Below are 26,190 nucleotides of genomic sequence, written 5' to 3' on the forward strand. Positions count from 1 at the left end.
CACATTAGGGAGATTTAAACAATCCTTGGATAAGCACGTGGATGATGATGGGATAGTATAGGGGGATGAGCTGAGAATAGTTCACAAGTCAGTGCAACACCGAGGGCCTGCTCTGCACTGTATTGTTCTATGGAGGCTGCAGAAGGGTTATGGGGAGAAGGCAGGAGAATGGGGTTGAGAAACATATCAGCCATGATTGAATGGTGGAGATGATTAAATGGTCTGAATGGCTTAATTCTGCACCCGTATCATTTGGTCTTTGGGTCTGTTTGGAAGACCCTGTTCAGGCTTCTGTTAGTGAAATTGTATGTGTGTGGGGAGGGAATTCTGAAGTTCAGTCACAGGGACATTAAGTCGGAGATGCCTGTTTTGATTTTCTGCAGAAATCCCCGCAGTGCAACGTTTTGTTCATCAGATCACCCTGTCGAGGAGGGTTGTAGCCACTGAGATGGTCATCCGCAGAGTTGCTACCTTTGTCAGTCAAGTGGTCACGTACCTGACTAATCGCAGAGCCCAGGTAAACTTTGGAAACCTATGTGTGGTGTCAGCATTGTCCATCAGCTGGGGTTGGGGGGTGGTGGAATCGCAGCTGGGGCAATGTGAACACGCCCCCCCCCCTCCCCACCCACTGAACTGCTATGGTCAACCATTTATCATATACTGTGCGCCTGTGCCATCTCTCCCACCCTGGCAGCAGGGTTGGGAGGGGGTCAGAGGTGTAGCCTGTTTGTGGATGTGAATCCTGTCTCCCCACTGCTTGTTAAAAGTAGTTGAGCAAGTGGTTCTGGTTAACTGGTCAATTAACTGAGTAGATATTACGGGAATTAGGGCTATTGTGATGTCCCTAACTCTGGACCACCCACCCCAGAGGTATGTCATAACATCTCTGAAGAGGTTGAAAAATGCCTAAAACTGAATATCTAATACAAGTCATTCTTAAGAAAAATGGTGTCTCAGTTTCCATTCCATTGACTGGCTTCAATCTGATCAGACATTGGCAGCAGCTGATTGAAAATGAAGATTGGACATTCTGATTTCCTTTCGGGCAGAAGATTTGAGTTGTTTTTGAGAAGAATGGGCGTAAAGAGTCAGGAAATGGTTTCCCCCTGATTATCTATGAAGTTGAATCTAATGAGCAATGGAAAAGTGAGGTGAAGGTATGGACACCGGTAACATTTTTACCCAAGAAAGACCAAGGCTTGTTCTTGGCACTACTGCTTCCTACTCGAAACAAGATCAGACGGAAAATATTCAGCTGGCGCTTCAGGGATTGGTCAAGGGGATTTTTGTGGTGCAGTGGCAGTGTCTGAGACAGGAGGCCTTGGTTCAAGTCCCAGCTGTTCCTACCTCTGAACAGGTTGAATAGAAAATAAAAAAAAAAAGAGACCTCATCTCTTTTCAATTTACAGACCTGGTTTGGGTGAAGAGGTTAAAGTTTGGGAGCTAAACTTGCTGATGACGCAAAGCTATGTCAGAAAATGAGTTGTAAAAAGGAAATTAGGAGATCGCAAAGGGATACAAATAGGTTAAGTGAGTGGGTGAAGATCTGGCAAACGTTGTGTGAAAGTGTGAAGTTGCTTATGTTAGCAGGAAGAATATTTTAAAAAGCGTATTATCTAAGCGGTGAGAGGATGTCCAAAAGCATAAATCACCGGTTAGTCTGCAGGTGTAGCAAGTAATCAGGAAACTCATGGGATGTTACATTTTATTGATTATAATTGATTATAAAAATAGGGAGGTGATGCTGAGTGTTGGTGAGACTGAGATGACTGAACTACAGCAATAACAGCCATGTCCCTTTGTGCGAGAAATGACTAAACAGAGTTTGCCTCTGGATTCCCGTTTTCCTACAGCTCCTTGATGCCACACTCGGTTGAATGTAGCCTTGATGTCAGGGTCTGTCCCTCTCCCCTCCCCTCTGGAATCCAGCTCTTTTGTCCATGTTTGAGCCAAGGCTATAATGAGGTCAGGAGCTGAGTGGCCCTGGGGGAACCCAAACTGGGCGTCACTGAGCAGGTGCAGCTTGATAGCTCTGTTACTGACATCGTCTATCACTTTACTGCGGATCGAGAGGAGACTGATGGGGCAGGAATTGGCCGAGTTGGATTTGTTTTGCTTTTTATGTCCAGGAATACCTGGGCAATTTTACCTATTGTCGGGTGGATGCCAGTGTAGTAACTGTACTGGAACTGCTTGGCTAGGGGAGCGGTAAGTTATGGAGCACACGTCTTCATTACTGTTGCCGGAATGTTGTCAGGGCCCATTGCCTTTGTAGTATCCAGGGCCTTCACCCATTTCTTGATATCATGTGGAGTGAAGCTAGGGACCACTGGAGGATGCGGAGATTGATCATCCACTTGGCACTTCTGGCTAAAGATTTATCTTCTCTTTTAATAATGTCATATCGGAACTGATTCCTGCCTGCCACCAATAACCTTTCACCCCCTTGCTCATCAAGAATCTATCCACCTCTGTCTTAAAAATATTCAGAATCTACTTCCACCGCCTTTTGAGGAAGAGTTTCAAAGAGGGAAAGTTCTGGGAGGGATAAAGAAATCCCTCGGTGCTGTCTTAAGTGAGTGAGCCCTTTATTTATAAATGGTATCTCTTTTTTTTAAAACAATTGGACATGTTTCTGTCCACGACCATCCTATTAAATCTCTCAGGAGCTGACATGTTTCAGACAAGTCACCCCATGTTTTTTGTTACTATATTATTAAACATGTCAAAATTAATTTTCTTAAAGAAACGCAGGGCAAATTGGGAGGTTGACGGTATTATGTGGGATATGAAAAGATAATCACTGACCTGTTGTAGGGTGTAGCATATGAAAGGATTCTTCATTTTGCATTAGTTCTTGTACAAAGATAACTGGTAAGTCATGTTGAAGTTTTTTAGATCTGTCTGACACCAGGTGGTCTCTCATTGCTGGTGTCCGCCTTTTTCCCTGGTGTATCACGATCAGCAACTCCCCAAAGGGCAATGGTTCCTGTGTCCATATTTCCATTTCTCATCCTCCTGACCTGAAGTAACCAGTATTTGGATTCAACCTCCCTCCGGGGCTATCTCCATTCTGTGTTGCACAGTGATGTACAATCTGTAGTGTCTCTCCTCAGGATGCCTCTTATCAGGCTCAGGTGCGAGGGACAGTGAGGGAATGTCTGTTCCAAGTGAAAGAATTGTTCCAGAATACTGCCGAGGACTGTAACCGGGAAGTGGGAATTTCATTCTCCCTGATCACAACACAACTGAAGCTGGGGAAGAGTTTGGCTGTGACGCATTGTGAGCATAGTGTGCACAAATGGGGATTGCGGGTAAGTTTTGGGCGTTTTTATTGAGTCATTTGTCAGAATCTGTTAACTGCTGGTGATCACTGCTAACGTCATCTTTCCCACAACAGGTCATTGTGTCTTTGGGTGTGTATCCCAACCTGGTCCCACAGCCCTGTTTAAATCAATTCCTGAATTAGGTTAGGTTGATCTTAGATTAAGATAAATGCTCGGCACAACATCATGGGCCTAACGGCCTGTACTGTGCTGTACTGTTGTATGTTCTAATTCATCCTACTTCCCTGCTCTCTCTCTATAGCCCTGTATTAAACTCAAATTCATCTCACTGCCCTGCTGTCTCTCCAGAGCTCTTTATCAAAAGGAGATTGGTTAAGTACTTGAAAGAAAAGGTTGTCAGTGTCATGTGACAATGGAGCGGGAGAGGTGCTGTAACAAATTGGGTATCTCTTTCAAAAGCTAGCACAGGCATGATGGACAAGTGGCCTCCAGTAGAACTGAGAGCTGGCAGTACAGTCGCCTCTGGCCCAGTGTTTGCCTGTAGCCCTGGTCCCCCATGCAGTGTGTTCCCCCCTGTAGCCCTGGTCCCCCATGCAGTGTGTTCCCTCTGTAGCCCTGGTCCCCCATGACGTGTACCCGCCTGTAGCCCTGGTCCCCCATGCAGTGTGTTCTCCCCCGTAGCCCTGGTCCCCCATGCAGTGTGTTCCCTCTGTAGCCCTGGTCCCCCATGACGTGTACCCGCCTGTAGCCCTGGTCCCCCATGCAGTGTGTTCTCCCCCGTAGCCCTGGTCCCCCATGCAGTGTGTTCCCTCTGTAGCCCTGGTCCCCCATGCAGTGTGTTCTCCCCCGTAGCCCTGGTCCCCCATGCAGTGTGTTCCCTCTGTAGCCCTGGTCCCCCATGACGTGTACCCGCCTGTAGCCCTGGTCCCCCATGCAGTGTGTTCTCCCCCGTAGCCCTGGTCCCCCATGCAGTGTGTTCCCTCTGTAGCCCTGGTCCCCCATGCGGTGTGTTCACCTCTGTAGCCATGGTCCCCCATGACGTGTACCCGCCTGTAGCCCTGGTCCCCCAGGCGGTGTACCCCCCTGTAGCCCTGGTCCCTCATGAGGTGTACCCCCCTGTAGCCCTGGTCCCACATGCGGTCTACCCCCTGTAGTCCTCGCACCCATGCAGAGTGTTCTCCCCCGTAGCCCGGGTCCCCCACGTGGTGTGCTCGCGTAGCCCTGGTACCCCGTGCAGAGGTCTCCCCTGTAGCCCTGTTCCCCCATGCAGTCCACCCCCCTGTAGCCCTGGTCCCCCATGCGGTGTGTTCTCCCCCGTAGCTCTGGTCCCCCATGCAGTCTACCCCCCTGTAGCCCTGGTCCCCCATGCAGTCTACCCCCCTGTAGCCCTGGTCCCCCATGCACTGTTCTCCACTGTAACGCTTGCACCCATGCAGTGTGTTCTCCACTGTAGCCCTGGTCCCCATGCACTGTTCTACACTGTAGCCCTGTTCCCCATGCGATCTACCCCCCTGTAGCCTCGTCCCCCATGCAGTGTGTTCTCCCCTGTAGCCCTGGTCCCCCATGCAGTGTGTTCTCCCCTGTAGCCCTGGTCCCCCATGCAGTGTGTTCTCCCCTGTAGCCCTGGTCCCCCATGCAGTGTGTTCTCCACTGTAGCCCTGGTCCCCCATGCGATCTACCCCCCTGTAGCCTCGTCCCCCATGCAGTGTGTTCTCCCCCGTAGCCCTGGTCCCCCATGCGGTGTGTTCACCTCTGTAGCCCTGGTCCCCCATGACGTGTACCCGCCTGTAGCCCTGGTCCCCCAGGCGGTGTACCCCCCTGTAGCCCTGGTCCCTCATGAGGTGTACCCCCCTGTAGCCCTGGTCCCCCATGCGGTCTACCCCCTGTAGCCCTCGCACCCATGCGGTGTGTTCCCCTGTAGCCCTGGCCCCCCGTGCAGTGTGTTCTCCCCGTAGCCCTGGTCCCCCATGCAGAGTGTTCACCCCTGTAGCCCTGGTCCCCCGTGCAGAGTGTTCACCCCTGTAGCCCTGGTCCCCCATGCGGTGTAGAACATAGAACATAGAACAATACAGCACAGAACAGGCCCTTCGGCCCACGATGTTGTGCCGAACTTCTAACCTAGATTAAGTACCCATCCATGTACCTATCCAAATGCCGCTTAAAGGTCGCCAATGATTCCGACTCTACCACTCCCACGGGCAGCGCATTCCATGCCCCCACCACTCTCTGGGTAAAGAACCCACCCCTGACATCTCCCCTATACCTTCCACCCTTCACCTTAAATTTATGTCCCCTTGTAACACTCTGTTGTACCCGGGGAAAAAGTTTCTGACTGTCTACTCTATCTATTCCTCTGATCATCTTATAAACCTCTATCAAGTCACCCCTCATCCTTCGCCGTTCCAACGAGAAAAGGCCGAGAACTCTCAACCTATCCTCGTATGACTTCCTCTCCATTCCAGGCAACATCCTGGTAAATCTTCTCTGCACCCTCTCCAAAGCTTCCACATCTTTCCTAAAGTGAGGCAACCAGAACTGCACACAGTACTCCAAATGTGGCCTAACCAAAGTCCTGTACAGCTGCAACATCACCTCGCGACTCTTGAATTCAATCCCTCTGCTAATGAACGATAATACTCCATAGGCCTTCTTACAAGCTCTAACCACCTGAGTGGCAACCTTCAAAGATCTATGTACATAGACCCCAAGATCCCTCTGTTCCTCCACCTGACTAAGAACCCTACCGTTAACCCTGTATTCCGCATTCTTATTTGTTCTTCCAAAATGGACAACCTCACACTTGGCAGGGTTGAACTCCATCTGCCACTCCTCAGCCCAGCTCTGCATCATATCTAAGTCCCTTTGCAGCCGACAACAGCCCTCCTCACTGTCCACAACTCCACCTATCTTCGTATCATCTGCAAATTTACTGACCCACCCTTCGACTCCCTCATCTAAGTCATTAATAAAAATTACAAACAGCAGAGGACCCAGAACTGATCCCTGTGGAACTCCACTTGTAACTGGGCTCCAGGCTGAATACTTACCATCTACCACCACTCTCTGCCTTCGACCGGTTAGCCAGTTTTCTATCCAATTGGCCAAATTTCCCTCTATCCCATGCCTCCTGACTTTCCGCATAAGCCTACCATGGGGAACCTTATCAAATGCCTTACTAAAATCCATGTACACTACATCCACTGCTCTACCCTCATCCACATGCTTGGTCACCTCCTCGAAGAATTCAATAAGACTTGTAAGGCAAGACCTACCCTTCACAAATCCGTGCTGGCTGTCCCTAATCAAGCAGTGTCTTTCCAGATACTCATAAATCCTATCCCTCAGTACCCTTTCCATTACTTTGCCTACCACAGAAGTAAGACTAACAGGCCTGTAATTCCCGGGGTTATCCCTATTCCCTTTTTTGAACAGGGGCACAACATTCGCTACTCTCCAGTCCCCTGGTACCACCCCCGTTGCCAGTGAAGACGAGAAGATCATTGCCAACGGTACTGCAATTTCCTCTCTTGCTTCCCACATAATCCTAGGATATATCCCGTCAGGCCCGGGGGACTTGTCTATCCTCAAGTTGTTCAAAATGTCCAACACATCTTCCTTCCTAACAGGTATCTCTTCTAGCTTACCAGTCCATTTCACACTCTCCTCTTCTACAATACGGTCCCTCTCGTTCGTAAATATTGAAGAGAAGTACTCGTTCAAGACCTCTCCTATCTCTTCCGACTCAATACACAGTCTCCCACTACTGTCCTTGATCGGACCTACCCTCGTTCTCGTCATTCTCAGGTTTCTCACATACGCATAAAATGCCTTGGGGTTATCCTTGATCCTATCCGCCAACGATTTTTCATGCCCTCTCTTAGCTCTCCTAATCCCTTTCTTCAGGTCCCTTCTGGCTATCCTGAATCCTGTTTCCTCAACCTTATGTAAGCCTCCTTCTTCCTCTTTACCAGACATTCAACCTCTCTCGTCAACCAAGGCTCCCTCACACGACCATTTCTTTCCTGCCTGACAGGTACATACATATCATGGACACGTCGTATCTGCTCTTTGAAAAAGTTCCACATTTCCACCACATCCTTCCCTGACAGCCTATGCTCCCAACGTATGCTCCTCAAATCCTGCCTTATAGCATCGTAATTTCCCTTCCCCCAATTATAAAATCTACCTTGTTGTGCGCACCTATCTCTCTCCATAACCAAGGTGAAAGTCACAGAATTGTGGTCACCATCACCAAAATGTTCACCCACTAACAAGCCCACCACTTGTCCCGGTTCATTACCGAGTACCAAATCCAATATGGCCTCCCCTCTGGTCGGACAATCTACATACTGCGTTAGAAAAGCTTCCTGGACACACTGCACAAACACCGCCCTGTCCAATCTACTTGATCTAAAGAGCTTCCAATCAATATTTGGGAAGTTGAAGTCGCCCATGACTCCGACCCTGTAGCTTCTGCACCTTTCCAAAATCTGTTTCCCAATCTGTTTCTCCACATCTCTGCTGCTATTGGGGGGCCTATAGTAAACACCCAACAAGGTGACTGCAACTTTCCTATTTCTGACTTCAGCCCATACTACCTCCAGAGGCAGATCCCCCTCAAACTTCCTTTCTGCAGCCGTTATACCATTTCTAATTAGCAATGCCACCCCCTCTCCTTTTTTCCCACCCTCCCTAATCTTACTGAAACACCTGTAACCAGGAACCTCCAACAGCCATTCCTGTCCCTCATCTGTCCACGTTTCCGTGATGGCCACAACATCGTAGTCCCAGGTACCGATCCACGCCTTAAGTTCACCCACCTTATTTCTGATACTCCTTGCGTTGAAGTATACGCACTTGAGCCCATCTCTGTGTCCGCAAGTAGTCCCTGTCAGTGCTACCTTCTCCACAGCCTCCCTACAGTATTGGGCATCCTGACACACAGCTAGCTTACTTGCTGTACTACAAGTCCGGATCCCATCCCCCTGCCAAATTAGTTTAAACCCCCCCGAAGAGTGCTAGCAAACCTACCCCCCAGGATATTGGTGCCCTTCTGGTTCAGGTGCAACCCATCCTGCTTGTACAGGTCCCATCTTCCCCAGAATGCAGTCCAATTGTCCAAATACCTGAAACCCTCCCTCCTACACCAGCCTTGCAGCCACGTGTTCAACTGCACTCTCTCCCTATTCTTTGCCTCAGTGTCACGTGGCACCGGCAACAACACAGAGATGACGACTCTGTCCGTCCTAGCTTTTAGCTTCCAGCCTAACTCCTTGAGCTCTTGAATGACCTCCCCAACCCTCTTCCTACCTATGTCGTTGGTGTCAATGTGTACCACGACTTCTGGCTGCACACCCTCCCCCTTAAGGATTCTGAAGACACGGTCTGAGACGTCTCGGACCCTAGCACCCGGGAGGCAACAAACCATCTGTGAGTCTCGCCCATGTCCACAGAACCGCCTGTCCGTCCCTCTAACTAGAGAGTCCCCTATAACTAGCGCTCTCCTCCTCTCCCCCTTTCCCTTCTGAGTCTCAGAGCCACAGACCCCTTCACTGCAGCTTACCCCTGCTAGGCCGTCCCCCCCAACAGTTTCCAAAGCTGTATATTTATTGTTTAGGGGAACGACCACAGGGGAACCCTGCACTGCCTGCTTCTTCCCCTTCCCACCTCTAACTGTTACCCAGCTACCTCTGTTCTCCGGCGTAACTATGTCCCTGTAGCTTCTATCAATCACCCTCTCAGCCTCTCGAATAATCCTCAGTTCATCCAACTCCAGTTCCAGTTCCCTAACTCGTTCTGTGAGGAGCAGGATCTGACTGCATTTCCTGCAGATGAAGTCGGCAGGAGTATCGGTGGTCACCCCTACCTCAAACATCCTGCAGGAGGAACATTCCACCGCCTGCGCTGCCATTACTCTACACTTCGTCTCCAAAACAAGAACACTGAGTAGCTTACCTGTGGACTTTAAAGTTAGGTTAGAGGAGGAGGGTGGGAGGGAGGCCCTACGGAAGTAGGACCTGGGGTCTAGAACACACCCACTCAAATACTAATCACTTACCTTCCCGCCCAGCTATGCGCTCCAACCTCATTTCCGCTGCTCCCACTCAAATGACCGTTGGTGATTAAAGGGTGAGTATTTATACTCACAGTTCTCCTTCCCGGCTGCCCCTCTGTTTTGTGTGTTCCCCTGTAGCCCTCGTCCCCCATGCACTGTTCTCCACTGTAACCCTTGCACCCATGCAGTGTGTTCTACACTGTAGCCCTGGTCCCCCATGCGATCTACCCCCCTGTAGCCCTGGTCCCCCATGCGATCTACCCCCCTGTAGCCCTGGTCCCCCATGCAGTGTGTTCTCCCTTGTAGCCCTGTTCCCCATGCGGTGTACCCCCCTGTAGCTCTGGTCCCCCATGCGGTGTGTTCCCCTGTAGCCCTGATCCCCCATGCGGTGTACCCCCTTGTAGCCCTTGTCCCCCATGCAGTGTGTTCCTCTGTAGCCCTGGTCCCCCATGCGGTGTGTTCCCCTGTAGCCCTGGTCCCCCATGCGGTGTGTTCCCCTGTAGCCCTGGTCCCCCATGCGGTGTACCCCCTTGTCCCCCATGCAGTGTGTTCCCCTGTAGCCCTGGTCCCCCATGCGGTGTGTTCCCCTGTAGCCCTGGTCCCCCATGCGGTGTGTTCCCCTGTAGCCCTGGTCCCCCATGCGGTGTGTTCCCCTGTAGCCCTGGTCCCCCATGCGGTGTGTTCCCCTGTAGCCCTGGTCCCCCATGCGGTGTGTTCCCCTGTAGCCCTGGTCCCCCATGCGGTGTGTTCCCCTGTAGCCCTGGTCCCCCATGCGGTGTGTTCCCCTGTAGCCCTGGTCCCCCATGCGGTGTGTTCCCCTGTAGCCCTGGTCCCCCATGCGGTGTGTTCCCCTGTAGCCCTGGTCCCCCATGCGGTGTGTTCCCCTGTAGCCCTGGTCCCCCATGCGGTGTGTTCCCCTGTAGCCCTGGTCCCCCATGCGGTGTGTTCCCCTGTAGCCCTGGTCCCCCATGCGGTGTGTTCCCCTGTAGCCCTGGTCCCCCATGCGGTGTGTTCCCCTGTAGCCCTGGTCCCCCATGCGGTGTGTTCCCCTGTAGCCCTGGTCCCCCATGCGGTGTGTTCCCCTGTAGCCCTGGTCCCCCATGCGGTGTGTTCCCCTGTAGCCCTGGTCCCCCATGCGGTGTGTTCCCCTGTAGCCCTGGTCCCCCATGCGGTGTGTTCCCCTGTAGCCCTGGTCCCCCATGCGGTGTGTTCCCCTGTAGCCCTGGTCCCCCATGCGGTGTGTTCCCCTGTAGCCCTGGTCCCCCATGCGGTGTGTTCCCCTGTAGCCCTGGTCCCCCATGCGCTGTGTTCCCCTGTAGCCCTGGTCCCCCATGCGCTGTGTTCCCCTGTAGCCCTGGTCCCCCATGCGCTGTGTTCCCCCGTAGCCCTGGTCCCCCTTGCAGTGTTCTCCCCTGTCGCCTTGGTCCCAAAGCTGTGTGTTTTCCCCTGTACCCCTGGTCCCCATGTGGTCTGTTCTCCCCTGTCGGCCTGGTGCCCCATGCAGTGTTCTCCCCCTTAGCCATGGTCACCCATGCAGAGTTCTCCCCTGTAGTCCTGGTCCCCCATGCAGTGTTCTCCCCCTTAGCCCTGGTCCCCCTTGCAGTGCACCCTCCTGTAGCCCTGGTCCCCCATGCAGTCTACCCCCCTGTAGCCCTGGTCCCCCATGCGGTGTGTTCTCCCCTGTAGCCCTGGTCCCCCTTGCAGTGCACCCTCCTGTAGCCCTGGTCACCCATGCGGTGTGTCGTCCCCCCATGCGGTGTTCCTGCCTGCGGTGAACCCCCCTGTAGCCCTGGTACCCCATGCAGTGTGTCACCCCCATGCGGTTTTCCCGAATGCGGTGTACCCCCCTTAGCCCTGGACCCCATGCGGTGTACCCCCCGTAGCCCTGGACCCCATGCGGTGTACCCCCATGCAGTGTTCTCCCCTGTAGCCCTGGTCCCCCATGCAGTCTACCCCCCTGGAGCCCTGGTACCCCATGCAGAGTTCTCCCCTGTAGCCCTGGTCCCCCATGCGGTGTGTTCTCCCCTGTAGCCCTGGTCCCACTTGCAGTGTCCTTCCCCATAGCCCTGGTCCCCTATGCGGTGTGTTCCCCCCTGTCGCCCTGGTCTCCTATGCAGTGTACCCCTCTGTAGCCCTGGTCCCACATGCGGTGTGTTCCCCGATGCGGTGAACCCCCCTGTGGCCCTGGTCCCCCATGCAGTGTGTCACCCCCCCCATGCGGTGTTCCCGCATGCAGTGAACCCCCCGTAGCCCTGGCCCCCATGCAGTGTGTTCCCCCATGTGGTGTACCCCCCTGTAGCCATGGTCCCTCATGCATTGTTTTCCCCTGTAGCCCTGGTCCCCTATGCGGTCTACCCCCATGTAGCCCTTGCCCCCATACAGTATGTCCCCCCCCCCCCGTAGCCCTGGAGCCCCATGCAGTGTGTTCTCCCCTGTAGCCCTGGTCCCCCATGCAGTGTGTTCTCCCCTGTAGCCCTGGTCCCCCATGCAGTGTGTTCTCCCCCGTAGCCCTGGTCCCCCATGCAGTCTACCCCCCTGTAGCCCTGGTCCCCCATGCAGTGTGTTCCCCCTGTAGCCCTGGTCCCCCATGCAGTGTGTTCTCCCCTGTAGCCCTGGTCCCCCATGCAGTCTACCCCCCTGTAGCCCTGGTCCCCCATGCAGTGTGTTCTCCCCTGTAGCCCTGGTCCCCCATGCGGTGTGTTCTCCCCCGTAGCCCTGGTCCCCCATGCAGTCTACCCCCCTGTAGCCCTGGTCCCCCATGCAGTGTGTTCCCCCTGTAGCCCTGGTCCCCCATGCAGTGTGTTCTCCCCTGTAGCCCTGGTCCCCCATGCAGTCTACCCCCCTGTAGCCCTGGTCCCCCATGCAGTGTGTTCTCCCCTGTATCCCTGGCCCCCCTTGTGGTGTGTTCTCCCCCGTAGCCCTGGTCCCCCGTGCGGTGTGTTCCCCTGTATCCCTGGCCCTCAGTGCAATGAGTGACCTGTTTCTTTCCCAGGAGTGATTTTTTCTCTTCTCTATCTCTGCTGTATGGTGAGTAGCCCCCCAATGGGTACCCGTATCCTACCTACAGAGCGGCCTGTGAGCGGAACGGGAGCTTTACTTCACCCGCCTGCGGACCTGTCGACTTCAATGAGGAGCTGACCTACCCAATGCTCACCCTTCTGCTGGAGGTCTGGGATGAGGTGTTCAGGTAACCCAGCGGAATCCTGGGGCGTGGGGTGGGGGGTTGCAGTGGGAGGGAGAGAGCCAAGTAAAGTTATTGCTTTGGAAGGAGAAATAGAAAAGGAAAATTAAAAAAAAAAAAATTCATGAGCAAGAGAAATGTTCTGATGAGTATGGTGTCCTTGAGGATTTTGATTTTGAAAGTGCACATAGAGTGGGAGGGTGAGTTTTCTGATTTCACTTGACTTTTTATTACAAAGGAATTGGAATGGAGATCCTGTAATTCTTTGTGAGCACTGATGTCACCTGGAGTACTGTGTATTGTTATGGTTTCTGTCCCTTAGAATGTTATACTTAATCTTAGCTAAGCTACCCCAGAATGCGATGGATGCTGGGACAGTGAGTTAATTTAAGGATTTTTAATGCGTTGCAGGGGTATGGAGCGAAGGCAGGAAAATGGAGGTGAGGAGCAAATCCGCCATGGTCGAATGGCACAGCAGCCTTGATGGGCTGAATGGCCTAATTCTGCTCATTCATTTTATGAACTTGGGAATGCAGCGATATTCATTAGACTAGCGCCTAGGGTGACACGCTGTCCTATGATCAGAGGCCTTCTATTCACTCCTGGGCTATGAGTGTCGCTGCTGGGCCCAGCATTTATTGCCCGTCCCTAGTTGCCCCTTGAGAAGGTGGGGGGTGAGCTGCCTTCTTGAACCACTGCAGTCCATGTGTTATCGGTTGACCCACAATGCCCTGGGGGAGGGAATTCCAGGATTTTAACCCAGCGACAGTGAAGGACCGGTGATATGTTTCCAAGTCAGGATGGTGAGTGGATGGAGGGGGTAATGTTCTCATGTAAATGCTTCCTTTGTACTTCTGGATGGTAGTAGTTGTGGGTTTGGAAGTCGTTGTGAATTTCTGCAGTGTTTCTTGTAGATAGTACACACTGCTGCTACTGAGTGCCGCTGGGGGAAGGAGTGGGTTATTGTGGATGTGGTGCCAATCAAGTGGCTGCTTTGTCCTGGACGGTGTTAAGCTTCGAGTGTTGTTGGAGCTGCACTCATCCAGGCAAGTGGGGAGTATTCCATCACACTCCTGACTTGTGGCTTATAGATGGTGGACAGGCTTTGGGGTGTCAGGAGGTGAGGTACTCGCTGCAGGATTCCCAGCCTCTGCCCTGCTGTTGTGGCCACAGTATTTACATGGTGAGTCCAGTTGAGTTTCTGGTCATTGATAACCCCTAAGGTGTTGTTGACAGTGCAGGGTTCAGTGACGGTGACATTATTGCATGTCAAAGGGTGGTGGTTAGATTGTTTCTTATTGGTGATGGTTATAGCATGGTGTTTGTGTGGTGCCACTTGTCAGCCCAAGCCTGGATATTGTCCAGATCTTGTTGCATTTGAACATGGACTACTTCAGTACGTGAGGTGTCGTGAATGGTGCTGAACGTTGTGCAGCCGTCAGTGAACATCCGCACTTCTGACCTTGTGATGGAGGGAAACGTCATTGAAGATGGTTGCATCTCGGACATTACCCTGAGGAACTCCTGCAGAGATGTCCTGGAGCTGAGATGACTGACCTCCAACAACCGCAACCATCTTCTTGTATTCCGGGTATGACTCCAACCAGTGGAGAGACTTGCCCCAATTTCCCATTGATTCCAGTTTTGCTCGGGCCCATTGATGCCACACTCGGTCGAATGTGGCCTTGATGTCATGGTCTGTCAGTCACCTCATCCTCTGGAATTCTCCTCTTTCGAATCTATTGAATACTTTGCTGCAAAGGATTGTGAATTTTTCAGCCTGATATGTGGAAACTCTTGAGAAGTAAGGCTAGTGGAAAATGGTGAGTCTGAGTTAATCTCATCGAAAGTGCTGCATGTTGAAGACATCAAGGATGTTGGGATAGTGCAGAGAGATGAGGTGAAAGTTCAGTTATGATCTGGTGAAGTGAGGGAACTGGCTGGATTTCTATAGGCTCCTGCTGACCTCCAGATGTTGCAGGGCTGGAGGGAGGCAGCTCACGGAGACAAGGCAGGGTTTAGAACCGGGACAGAGTGGGGGAAAGAATGCTGGCAGTGGAGGGAAGAGGAGGGACGGGAGGATGGTTGGTGAGGGGTGGGAGAGCCTTGCTCGGTTCTGCCTGTCTGACTGGTGCTGGCTTGGTTTTCCCGCGTACACAGTGAGTCCGTCCTCCGCAGCAAGTCGCTGTTGCATCATCTGCACAAGTTCAAGGCGGCCGTACAGGAGAACCTCCATCGTTTCTTCAGTGACCTGAAGGAGCGACTGCGACAGATTGAGGGGGACACCCAGCCTGTGGATTACATCCTGAGCCAGCACATCCCTGCCGTGGAAGCCAAGGTCAGTGCAGAGTAACGCCCGCAATTGGTCCACCCTCACAACTGCGCACAGAGAGGAGCACTCACTCTCCTCCCTCCAACCAATCAGTCAAACTGTCTGGTTTAATATTTAAACTCTGCTAACTGTTACACATCATTAACTGGTCCGTTCTCTCCTCTACAAATCAGAGTTCACTAGCCAACCAGTCAGCATTCTCCTCCCCGTCCCCCCCATCCATTGTGATCTACTACTATGGAGACTTGGGTTTGAATCTCACCACGACAGGTGGTGAGTTTTGAATTCAGTAAAAGTATGGAATTAAAACTGGAATGCTGACAACTGTTGTAAAAAGGAGAAAGTGAGGACTGCAGATGCTCGAGATCAGAGCTGAAAATGAGTTGCTGGAAAAGCGCAGCAGGTCAGGCAGCATCCAGGGGACAGGAGAATCGACATTTCGGGCATGCGCCCTTCTTCAAGAATTTCCTGAAGAAGGGCTCATGCCCGAAACATCGATTCTGCTGCTCCTTGGATGCTGCCTGACCTGCTGTGCTTTTCCAGCCACACATTTTCAGCAACTGTTGTAAAAACCCCATCTGATTCACTACTATCCTTTAGGGAAGGAAATCAACCATCCTTACCTGGTCTGGCCTACATGGGGCTCTAGACCCACAGCAATGTAATTGACTCTCAACTACCTATGTTGAATCATAATCCCTAAAACATTGTGGTTGGCACAGACATGGTTTGGCTGAAGGCTCTGTTTTACCAGAATGATTCTTTTATTAGATTAGGTTCCCTACAGTGTGGAAACAGGCCCTTCGGCCCAACAAGTCCACACTGACCTTCCGAAGAATAACCCACCCAGACCCATTTCCCTCTGACTAATGCACCTAACTATGGGCAATTTAGAATGGCCAATCTACCTGACCTGCCTATCTTCTAGTCTGTGGGAGGAAACTGGAGCAAGCCCACACAGACACGGGGAGCATGTGCAAACTCCACACAGACAGTCGCCCGAGGCTGGAATCGAACCTGGGACCCTGGCGCTGTGAGGTGGCAGTGCTAACCACTGAGCCACCGTGCCACCACGCTTGTCATGCATGTTCATGTGAACAATGTATTATTAGTGTTGTTGGAGTTTGGATTTTAGCTTCAGTTCTGAGCAGTTTGTATTTATTAAAGATCAGGGCATGAAACCAGTTGGACCACCTACTGTTGATCTCGGTACCAGAAATGTCAATGGCAGACACTGCCCTCTGACCCTCCTTACTAACATCCGGGAGCTAGTGTCAAAATAATACATTACAACATCCCAAAACTGTCAGCGTCATCCATGGATATGTCCCACTGGTACCACAGAGCCAGAAGGGGTGGCGGCACAGTGGGACACAGTCAGAAGGGAGTTGCCTTAACATTGAATCCGGACCCCACAAAGTCCCATGGCTTAAGGTTAAACATGGGCAAGGAAACCACCTAATGATTACCACTTATTGTGCTCTTTCAGCTGGTGGGTCAGTACTCCTCCACATTGAAGAGCACTTGGCTGAAGCACTGAGGGTGACAAGAGCACAGGATGTACTCTGGCTGAGGGATTTCAATGTCCCACCACCAAGAGTGGCTCGGCAGCAGCATTACTGATCAGGTCCTTCAGGTCAGAGCTGCTAGCCTGGGTCTGCGGCAGGTGATGAGGTAACAACAAACTTAACCTCATCGTTATCAATCTGACAATTTACACATTTCTCTTTAAAAACTCTCCAGCTTGGAGATTTAATAAACGAAAATCCTCCTGCTGGGAGGAGACTGTTCTGAACAGGGAAATTGTTTCTTATAGTAGAAGGAAGCTTCGTCTGAAGTGGACTCCTGATTTGTTTGAAGTTAGTGGCTGAACTGTTTTAGTCCTGGTGATCTTAAACGGAGCAGTTTCAATATTCCATCGCTTAACAGCACATTTACCCTGTGAGGCACTTGACTGAATCGTATTACTTTCTTGGACAATGCATTTGTCACAGGTATGAATGATTTTTTGAACTTTATTAAATACAAACTTCTCAGAACTGAAGCTAAACTCCAAACTCCAACAACACTAATAATACATTGTTCATATGTACATGCATGACAAGAGTCATTCAGGTAAAACAGCAGTACAGCATGGGAACAGGCCCTTCAGCCCACCATGTCCGTGCTGACCATGATGTCATTCTAAACTAATCCTATCTGCCTGTACGTAGTCTGTCTTCCTGTATTCCCTGTCCCTGTTCGTGTGTCCGTTTCAATAGAGTTATAGAGTAATACAGCATGGAAACAGGCCCTTCAGCCCAAACTGGCTCATGCTGACCATGGTGCCCACTCAGCTAGTTCCAGTTGCCCACACTTGGTCCATATCCCTCGAAACCCTTCCCATCCACATACCTATCCAAATGTTTTTTAAATGTTGATATTGTACCTGCCTCAACCACTTTCTCTGGCAACCCATTCCATATATGCACCACCCTCTGGGTAAAGAAGTTGCCCATATGTCCTTCATAAATCTCTCCCCTCTCACCTTAAACCTGTGCCCTCTAGTTTTTAATATCCCTTCCCTATGCATTCATCCTATCAATGCCCCTCATGATTTTGTACACCTCAATAAGGTCACCCCTCATTCTCCTACATTCCAAGGAATAAAGCCCTATCCTGGCCAACCTTTCCCGATAACTCAGGCCTACTAGTCCTGGCAACATCCTCGTAAATCCTCTTTGCACTCTTTCCAGTTTAACTATGTCTTTCCTATAACGGTGACCAAAACCTCTCTCAATATTCCAAATGCGGCCTCACCAACCACTTATGTGAATGTAACATAAATAGTATATAAAAAAGTGGTTAGGCCTTAATTCAAGTATTGTGTTCAGTTCCGGGTGCTATACTTAAGGATGTGAGAGCATTGGAGAGTGTCCAAGGTGTTTGAGACTGGGGTGACGTGGACAGATTGCAGGAGTTAGGAGCTATTTTCCTTGGGCAACACGATGGCTCAGTGGTTAGCACAGCTGCATCACAGTGCCAGGGACCTGGGTTCGATTCCAGCCTCGGGCGACTGCCTGTGTGAACTTTGCACATTCTCCTCGTGTCAGCGTGGGTTTCTTTCGGGTGCTCCAGTTTCCTCCCACAGTCCAAAGATATGCAAGTTAGGTGGATTGTCCATGGGAAACAGAGTTACAGAGATTGGGTAGAGGGGTGGGTCTGGGTGGGATGCTCTTCAGAGAGTTGGTGATGACTCAATGGGCTGAATGGCCTATTTCCACACTGCAGGGATTCTATGGGAAGGCGGTGGGGAGATTTGATTGAAAGTTTCAAAATAATTTTCAACAGAGAGATGAAACCTTTCCGATTGTTGGATGGGTTGAGAAACGGTGGTAATGTGACATGAGAAAGGTTTCCCGCAGAGAGTGGACCGGATCTGGAGTGCACACCTTCAAATAAAGCACTCTGGACGTGTTGCATAATTATCTGAAGAGGGTAAGACATGAAAAGCTATGGGAAAGTGGTGAGAAGGAGGTATTCAGTAAATTGCTTTGAAAGAGCTAGCATGGAATATGGGCTGAAGGTCATCATGTACAGTGGACCCAATTTTCACATCTATCAGCACTGTATCACAGTGTCTCAGACAATATGATCACCAACATAGCAATGTGATTTATGTTCTGACAAACCAGATTCCCAAACGTGGAAACATACAAGCCCAGGGTGCTCCTGATGACCATCAGGATAATCTCTCTCCCTCTTTTTCTTTCTCTCCCTCTTTTTCTCTCTCTCCCTCTTTTTCTCTCTCTTTCTCTCTTTCTTTCTTTCTCAGTATTACTTGCCCACTTGCTCCCTCTATCACTTTTTCCCTCACGTCCTAACACACACCCACTTTCATTCCCTCATCACTTTCTTACTCACTCATTCACACACTCCCACACACACTCCCCTGTACTGACTCTCCCTCCCTCATACACTCACTCTCTCCCTCATAGTTGCAGAACTTTATCTTGATGCTAATGATGGACATCACTACACATCAACGAGGTATCACCAGGATATTGACACCAAGTGTTCAGGAAGAAATGATCCCTGCCTACCAAGGTAAGGCACCAAACTGTCTCAGGGTCAGCGCTGAGGGGAGCGCCGCGCCGCGCTGTCTCAGGGTCAGCGCTGAGGGGAGCGCCGCGCTGCGCTGTCTCAGGGTCAGCGCTGAGGGGAGCGCCGCGCCGCGCTGTCTCAGGGTCAGCGCTGAGGGGAGCGCCGCGCTGTCTCAGGGTCAGCGCTGAGGGGAGCGCCGCGCTGTCTCAGGGTCAGCGCTGAGGGGAGCGCCGCACTGTCCATTTCTGTTATTTGTGGGAGTTGGGAGAGGTAGAGATTTACACAGTGTGCCTTTGTAACTCCTGTCTCTCTCCAGCGTGTCAGTCCGAGACTGGATCTGGATCCTTCACCCGGATGAAATCCCACATGGAGCAGTATGTCCGGAAGCACAGAGACCACATCTTCAGTATTGCCTCCCAAAAACTCACCAGTGAACTCAGCCTGCTACAGGTCGGGGGAAGTGGGACCTGGGAAGGACGTTGTGGGAAGGGAGTCGGCCAGGGAGGAGGGGGTGCCCTGGGGAAGGAGTCCACTGGGGAGGGTGACTCGAGGAGGGGGGTTGGGGTGGAGGGGGTTACAGGGAGGAGGGGATGCCCCAGGCGGGGGCGCAGGGGTCAGAGGGAAGGGCGATCCCAGGGATGGGGTCAGGGTGGGGCCCCTAGGAACCCAGGGCTTCATAGAAACAGGAAGAGGCCATTCGGCCCATTGAGTCTGGTCTGTGAATGAACTCCATCTACTGACATTTGTCCCAGATCCTTTGGGGAACTCTGATCAGTGAATCTCAGATTGAAAACAGACAATTTATTTCAGTCGTTCTGATTTTCAGGACAGATTTTTTTACGTTCTGCCTCTATTTGTAGAATCATTTCATTCCTGAAAGGCGTGACGCTAATTTTTAAGGATGTCCCAACAGTGCAAACATTTTTTTTCCCCTCTTATTGACCCTTCTGCTTGAGTTAATATTGTGATAGCCTCACCCAGTTTCTCAGGTTTACAGTCTGTGTTGCTTTAACCCCTCCCTGTTATTTCTGGGCACAGCAATCATTTTGGTGAATCCCAGCAACTCCCCTTCTCCACTCCCCACACCGCCTCCCGTGGCCAGGACCCCCACAACCCCTCCCATGGCCAGGACTAACGCCAGCTAGCTGAGGCTCAGAACTGCACACTGTTACCCAGGTCGGCTCCACCCTTGGCTTTGTACAGCTGAAGCATGTTCCCTCTCCCTTGTCCGCCCCTCTTTCCCACCATCCCTTTTAAAGCCAATTGTCCTCCTCACCGGTAACTTGATTCCAATGCTTAATCAGAAATGTTTGAATGGATTGCTGATGAACACTGCCACACTGTGGTAATATTTGGTAGTACAGCACTACACTGAACTCTAATGGAGGTTGTCCTCTGATCCTGCTTCAAGGGTGCCATCTGCTCTGGGCTGAAGCATATTCTGGAAGAGATCCACACGGAGCTATGTGTGCAGTTTGAGCCCATGCTGAAACCGGTGAGGATAATCGATGAAATAATCCCCAGTAAGTTGTTGTTTCCTTTAAATTCATGTGTAGAACATAGAACAATTCAGCACAGAACAGGCCCTTCGGCCCTCGGTGTTGCGCCGACCTGTGAATTATTCTCAGCTCGTCCCCAACACTATCCCAAAATCATCCATGTGCTTATCTAAGGATTGTTTAAATCTCCCCTAATGTGGCTGAATTAACTACATTAGCAGGTAGGGCATTCCACGCCCTTACCACTCTCTGTGTAAAGAACCTGCCTCTGACATCTGTCTTAAATCTATCACCCCTCAATTTGTACTTATGCCCCCTCGTACACGCTGATGTCATCATCCTTGGAAAAAGACTCTCACTGTCTACCCTATCTAATCTCTGATCATCTTGTATGTCTCGATCAAATCCCCTCTTAGCCGCCTTCTTTCCATTGAGAACAGACCCAAGTCTCTCAGCCTTTCCTCATAAGACCTTCCCTCCAGACCAGGCAACATCCTGGTAAATCTCCCTCTGCACCTTTTCCAATGCTTCCACATCCTTCCCGAAATATGGCGACCAGAACTGTACACAATATTCCAAGTGTGGCCGCACTTGTGTTTTGTATAGTTGTAGCATGACATTGCGGCTCCTGACCTCAATCCCTCTACCAATGAAACCTAACACACCGTATGCCTTCTTAACAGCACTATCTACCTGGGTGGCAACTTTCAGGGATCTATGTACATGGATTCCAAGATCCATCTGCACATTCACACTACCAAGAATCTTTCCGTTGACCCAGTTCTCTGCCTCCCTGTTATTCTTCCCAAAATGAATCACCTCACATTTAGCTGCATTGAACTCCATAAGGAGTTGCATGAGGGCATCACTGGCAAGGTCAGCAGTTATTTCCCTGCACTCTGTCACCCTGGAATTTCGGAATGAATCACAGGAACAAGGCCTACAGCCCATCTACTCTGTGCTAGCATTTCTGCTCCACTTGATCATTCCCTCACTGCCCCCACTCCCCTCACCACTGCCCATCCCACCCCCCTCACCACGCTCCCCTTCCCTCACTGCCCCTACTCCCCTCAACCCCTTCCCTCACTGCCGCCATACCCCTCACCACCTCCTTCCCTCACCATCCCACCCTCCATTCACCACCCCCCACTCCCCTCATCCCCCTCCCCTCCCCTCATCCCCCTCCCCTCATCCCCCTCCCCTCATCCCCCCCTCCCCTCATCCCCTCCCCTCATCCCCCTCCCCTCATCCCCCTCCCCTCATCCCCCTCCCCTCATCCCCCTCCCCTCATCCCCCTCCCCTCATCCCCTCCCCTCATCCCCCTCCCCTCATCCCCCTCCCCTCATCCCCCTCCCCTCATCCCCCTCCCCTCATCCCCCTCCCCTCATCCCCCTCCCCTCATCCCCCTCCCCTCATCCCCCTCCCTCACCCCCTCCCTCATCCCCCTCCCCTCATCCCCCCCCTCCCCTCATCCCCCTCCCCTCATCCCCCCTCCCCTCATCCCCCTCCCCTCCCCTCATCCCCCTCCCCTCCCCTCATCCCCCTCCCCTCCCCTCATCCCCCTCCCCTCCCCTCATCCCCCTCCCCTCCCCTCATCCCCCTCCCTCCCCTCATCCCCCTCCCCTCCCCTCATCCCCCTCCCCTCATCCCCCTCCCCTCATCCCCCTCCCCTCATTGCCCCTCCCCTCATTGCCCCCTCCCCTCATTGCCCCCTCCCCTCATCGCCCCCTCCCCTCATCGCCCCCTCCCCTCATCGCCCCCTCCCCTCATCGCCCCCTCCCCTCATCGCCCCCTCCCCTCATCGCCCCCTCCCCTCATCGCCCCCTCTCCCTCATCGCCCCCTCCCCTCATCGCCCCCTCCCCTCATCGCCCCCTCCCCTCATCGCCCCCTCCCCTCATTAGCCCCTCCCCTCATTAGCCCCTCTACTTCTTGTGCCTCCCCCCTCATCCCCCTAATATCTCTCTGGTCCTTCCTCCTGTGTTTCTGTCCTGCTTTGGAGCAGGGAATGCCACGACTGCCTCAGTAAAGGGATTTCCTGAGTTCCCACTCAGCTTTCTTTGTGATTGTTTATATCTGCGGTCCCTGTGTCCTGGTCTTCCCAACCTCTGCATTATCCTGATTCTCTCTGTTTGTTTGTATTCCACTGAGAGCAGTGCTAGTCTTGGTAGGTTTTGTTTTAATCCTGTACAGTGTCCTTATTCCTCTTCCTTTACATTTGCAGGATTTCTCTCCTCCCCATGGAGGCTGGTAGATCACAACCTGTTAGTTTTGCGAATTGAATTGAATTGAATTGAATTGAATTGAATTTATTGTCACGTGTACCGAGGCACAGTGAAAAGCTTTGTTTCGCGAGCAATACAGGCAGATCACAGAGTTAAGTAGCGTAGATAGTAAATAATAGGTAAACAGCAGCAAAAATAAAACACAGGTACAGGCGAATGTTAAGAGTTTGAGAGTCCATTCAGTATTCTAACAACAGTAGGGTAAACACTGTTTCGAAACTGACTGGTGCGTGTGTTCAGGCTTCTGTAGCTGGCAGGGACTTTCACCAGCTCCTTAGTCAGGTCTCCTCATTTAACCTTCCACTGTTTGTAAAAGATTTACTCTCAAATTTGTTTTCAGTCTTTTCAGTCTTCTCTGTTTCTCCCTCTCTCTCTCCCTCTCTCTCTCCCTCTCTCTCTCCCTCTCTCTCTCCCTCTCTCTCTCTCCCTCTCTCTCTCCCTCTCTCTCTCCCTCTCTCTCTCCCTCTCTCTCTCCCTCTCTCTCTCCCTCTCTCTCTCCCTCTCTCTCTCCCTCTCTCTCTCCCTCTCTCTCTCCCTCTCTCTCTCCCTCTCTCTCTCCCTCTCTCTCTCCCTCTCTCTCTCCCTCTCTCTCTCCCTCTCTCTCTCCCTCTCTCTCTCCCTCTCTCTCTCCCTCTCTCTCTCCCTCTCTCTCTCCCTCTCTCTCTCCCTCTCTCTCTCCCTCTCTCTCTCCCTCTCTCTCTCCCTCTCTCTCTCCCTCTCTCTCTCCCTCTCTCTCCCTCTCTCTCTCCCCCTCTCTCTCTCCCTCTCTCTCTCTCCCTCTCTCTCTCCCTCTCTCTCTCCCTCTCCCTCTCTCTCCCTCTCTCTCCCTCTCCCTCTCTCTCCCTCTCTCTCCCTGTCCCTCCCTGTCCCTCCCTGTCCCTCCCTGTCCCTCCCTGTCCCTCCCTGTCCCTCCCTGTCCCTCCCTGTCCCTCCCCCGCTCTCCCCCTCTCTCTCGCACTCTCCCTCGCTCTCTCTCCCTCGCTCTCTCTCCCTCGCGCTCTCTCCCTCGCGCTCTCTCCCTCGCGCTCTCTCCCTCGCGCTCTCTCCCTCGCGCTCTCTCCCTCGCGCTCTCTCCCTCGCGCTCTCTCCCTCGCGCTCTCTCCCTCGCGCGCTCTCCCTCGCGCGCTCTCCCTCGCGCGCTCTCCCTCGCGCGCTCTCCCTCGCGCGCTCTCCCTCGCGCGCTCTCCCTCGCGCGCTCTCCCTCGCGCGCTCTCCCTCGCGCGCTCTCCCTCGCGCGCTCTCCCTCGCGCGCTCTCCCTCGCGCTCTCTCCCTCGCGCTCTCTCCCTCGCGCTCTCTCCCTCGCGCTCTCTCTCTCTCTCTCTCACTCTCCCCTTACTATAGTGAGCTCTGTGCTGTGGTATATTACACACCCTGGTCTCTCCTCCTTTATTTCACTCTAGGGGAAGGGTCATCCCATCTGAAACGTTAACTCTGATTTCACTTCACAGATGCTGCCAAACCTGCTGAGCTTTTCCAGTCATTTCTGATTTTGTCTCTATACATCATTGTCTTGTTTTGTGGCGAGGCTGCAGCCCAAGCCCCTCTGCCCATAGCCTTGAACTCTCAAACAGGAGCAAAATACTGTGCTGGTAATTTGAAGTAATCAGAAAATGCTGGAGAAACCCAGCAGGCCAGGCAGTATCAGTGCCAAGAGAAACCGAGTTAACGCTTTCAGTCTGGTATAACTTCTTCAGAACCTGAGCTGTCATTGTTTTGTTTCTCTCCTGTCTCCCGTGGTGTACCCTCTCTCAGCTCCTCCTCGTCCATGAGACTTTGAAATGTCCCAACTAGTGAAAAGCACTAAATGAGTGAGTTGTTTCCAGTTCATTGTCTCTCGCTTTGCCCTGACAACCTCGAGATATCCTGCTAGGGGTGTGGTTCTGTTCTCTGGGTAATCATTGGCTGTTTGCAATGTATTCTTTCCTTTGGCAGGGCTGGTGAGTGTCTGCGCCCGGGTGAGTGTGTTGTGTCAGAAGTCCCACATTGATTTCGCCATGCCCAAGATTGAAGACAGTGAGGAGGAGACCGGTCCCACCATGTGCCCCACGCAGCCTATCAAAGAGGAGAGCCCGTCGCTCCAGGAGCTGCGAATGTTCCTCGGAAAAGCCAAGATGATGAAGATCGGTCAATTCAATGCATCCCCGACCGATTCTGTCAAGGTGCCTGCAGCTCACTCTTCACCTGTCCGGAGAACGGGAATAAACCCTAACCCCTGCTATCTCCACACCCAGCAAACTGCTCCCCCCGGTTCCCTGTGCCCTCTCTTGTTCCTTGCTCCCTCTCTCGCTCCTCACCACCCCCCCCCCCACCCTCGCTCCCTGCCAACCCCCTCACTCCCCCCACAGTGTGCAGGATCAGCGGGCTGGCCATGGTAAATGTGGGGTTGCAGGGATAGGGCAGGGGCTCTGGGTGGGGTGCTCTTCACAGACTCATTGAGGACATGATGGGCCCAATTTCAGCACTGGATAATTCTGTCCAGTGCTGCTGATGGTCATTTCTGCTACTTATATCAATAGAAGTGTTTGTTGTTGTCCCAGTGCTGACCCTGACTCCAGGGCCATTAGGAATGGGCACTAAGTACTGGAGAAGCCAATGAAGCTGACAACCAAATAAGAACAAATAGTTTGTGGACACGATGTGAGTGTAGGGAAGGCGAGTGACCTCCCTGATCAGTCACTGGTTCAGCCCCACAGAACCGGGCCAAAACCTGGGGTGTTTTCTGGAAGGAGTTAGGTGTCGTTCTTGGGGCTAAAAAGGGATCAAAGGGTAAGGGGAGAAAGCAGGAGCTGGACACTGAGTTGGATGTGACCATACTGAAAGGTGCAGCAAGCTAAAAGGGCTGAATGGTCTCTTGTTATTTTCACTGTTTCCGTGTACCAGAGTTACTGTGATCCAGGAACAATGGGCTGGTTTGATGTGATTTATTGTCACGGGTACTGAGATACAATGAAAATCTTTGTTTACAAACAGTACAGGCAGATCATAGTAAACAGGGACATACCGATCACAGGGTGAGAAAAAACACTCAGACAGAGTAAATCATACACACTCGGCAAGATCAGCATTATTTGAAGTTAGAGAATCCATTCGTCAGTCTAATAATGGACGGGAAGAAGCTGTTCCTGAACCTGTTGGTGCCTGTGTTCAGGTTTCTGTACCTTCTGCCTGATGGAAGAGGGTGTAGGAGATCATTACCGGGGTGTGATGGGTCTTTGATGATGTTGGCAGCCTTTCTGCGGCAGTGAGCTGTGTAAATGGAGTCCATGGATGGGAGGTTGGCTTCTGTGATGGTCTGGGCTGTGCACACAACCTTCTGTAGTTTCTTACAGTCCTGGGCAGGGCAGTTACCGTACCAGGCCGTTATCCACCTGGACAGTATGCTCTCAATGGTGTACCTGGAGACGTTGGTGATGATCGTTATGGACACGCTGAATTTCCTGAGCTGCCTGAGGAGGAAGAGGTGTCGTTG

The 26,190-nt window shown here is 52.2% G+C and overlaps 1 protein-coding gene across 6 annotated transcripts in view; it reads left to right on the forward strand.

The window, feature by feature from the left end:
• Positions 1-26,190, forward strand: part of LOC122550348 (uncharacterized) — a 113,854-nt gene that overhangs the window by 71,771 nt on the left and 15,893 nt on the right. For 3 of the 6 annotated variants that reach the window (XM_087987677.1, XM_087987679.1, XM_087987678.1), the window contains exons 17-24: positions 384-517; positions 3,117-3,314; positions 12,378-12,529; positions 14,684-14,861; positions 18,833-18,941; positions 19,255-19,388; positions 20,350-20,461; positions 24,654-24,880. In XM_087987677.1, coding sequence (XP_087843803.1) covers positions 384-517; positions 3,117-3,314; positions 12,378-12,529; positions 14,684-14,861; positions 18,833-18,941; positions 19,255-19,388; positions 20,350-20,461; positions 24,654-24,880 — 1,244 coding nt within the window. Of the gene's footprint in view, positions 1-383; positions 518-3,116; positions 3,315-12,334; positions 12,530-14,683; positions 14,862-18,832; positions 18,942-19,254; positions 19,389-20,349; positions 20,466-24,653; positions 24,881-26,190 lie in introns of those variants that run through there. The other 3 variants (XM_087987680.1, XM_087987681.1, XM_087987682.1) reach the window with 3 other exon arrangements.

This window comes from Chiloscyllium plagiosum, unplaced genomic scaffold (genome assembly GCF_037043375.1).
Source record: "Chiloscyllium plagiosum isolate Xiang-an unplaced genomic scaffold, Cpla_swu_hap1 HiC_scaffold_5, whole genome shotgun sequence".
Lineage (NCBI taxonomy): Eukaryota > Metazoa > Chordata > Chondrichthyes > Orectolobiformes > Hemiscylliidae > Chiloscyllium > Chiloscyllium plagiosum.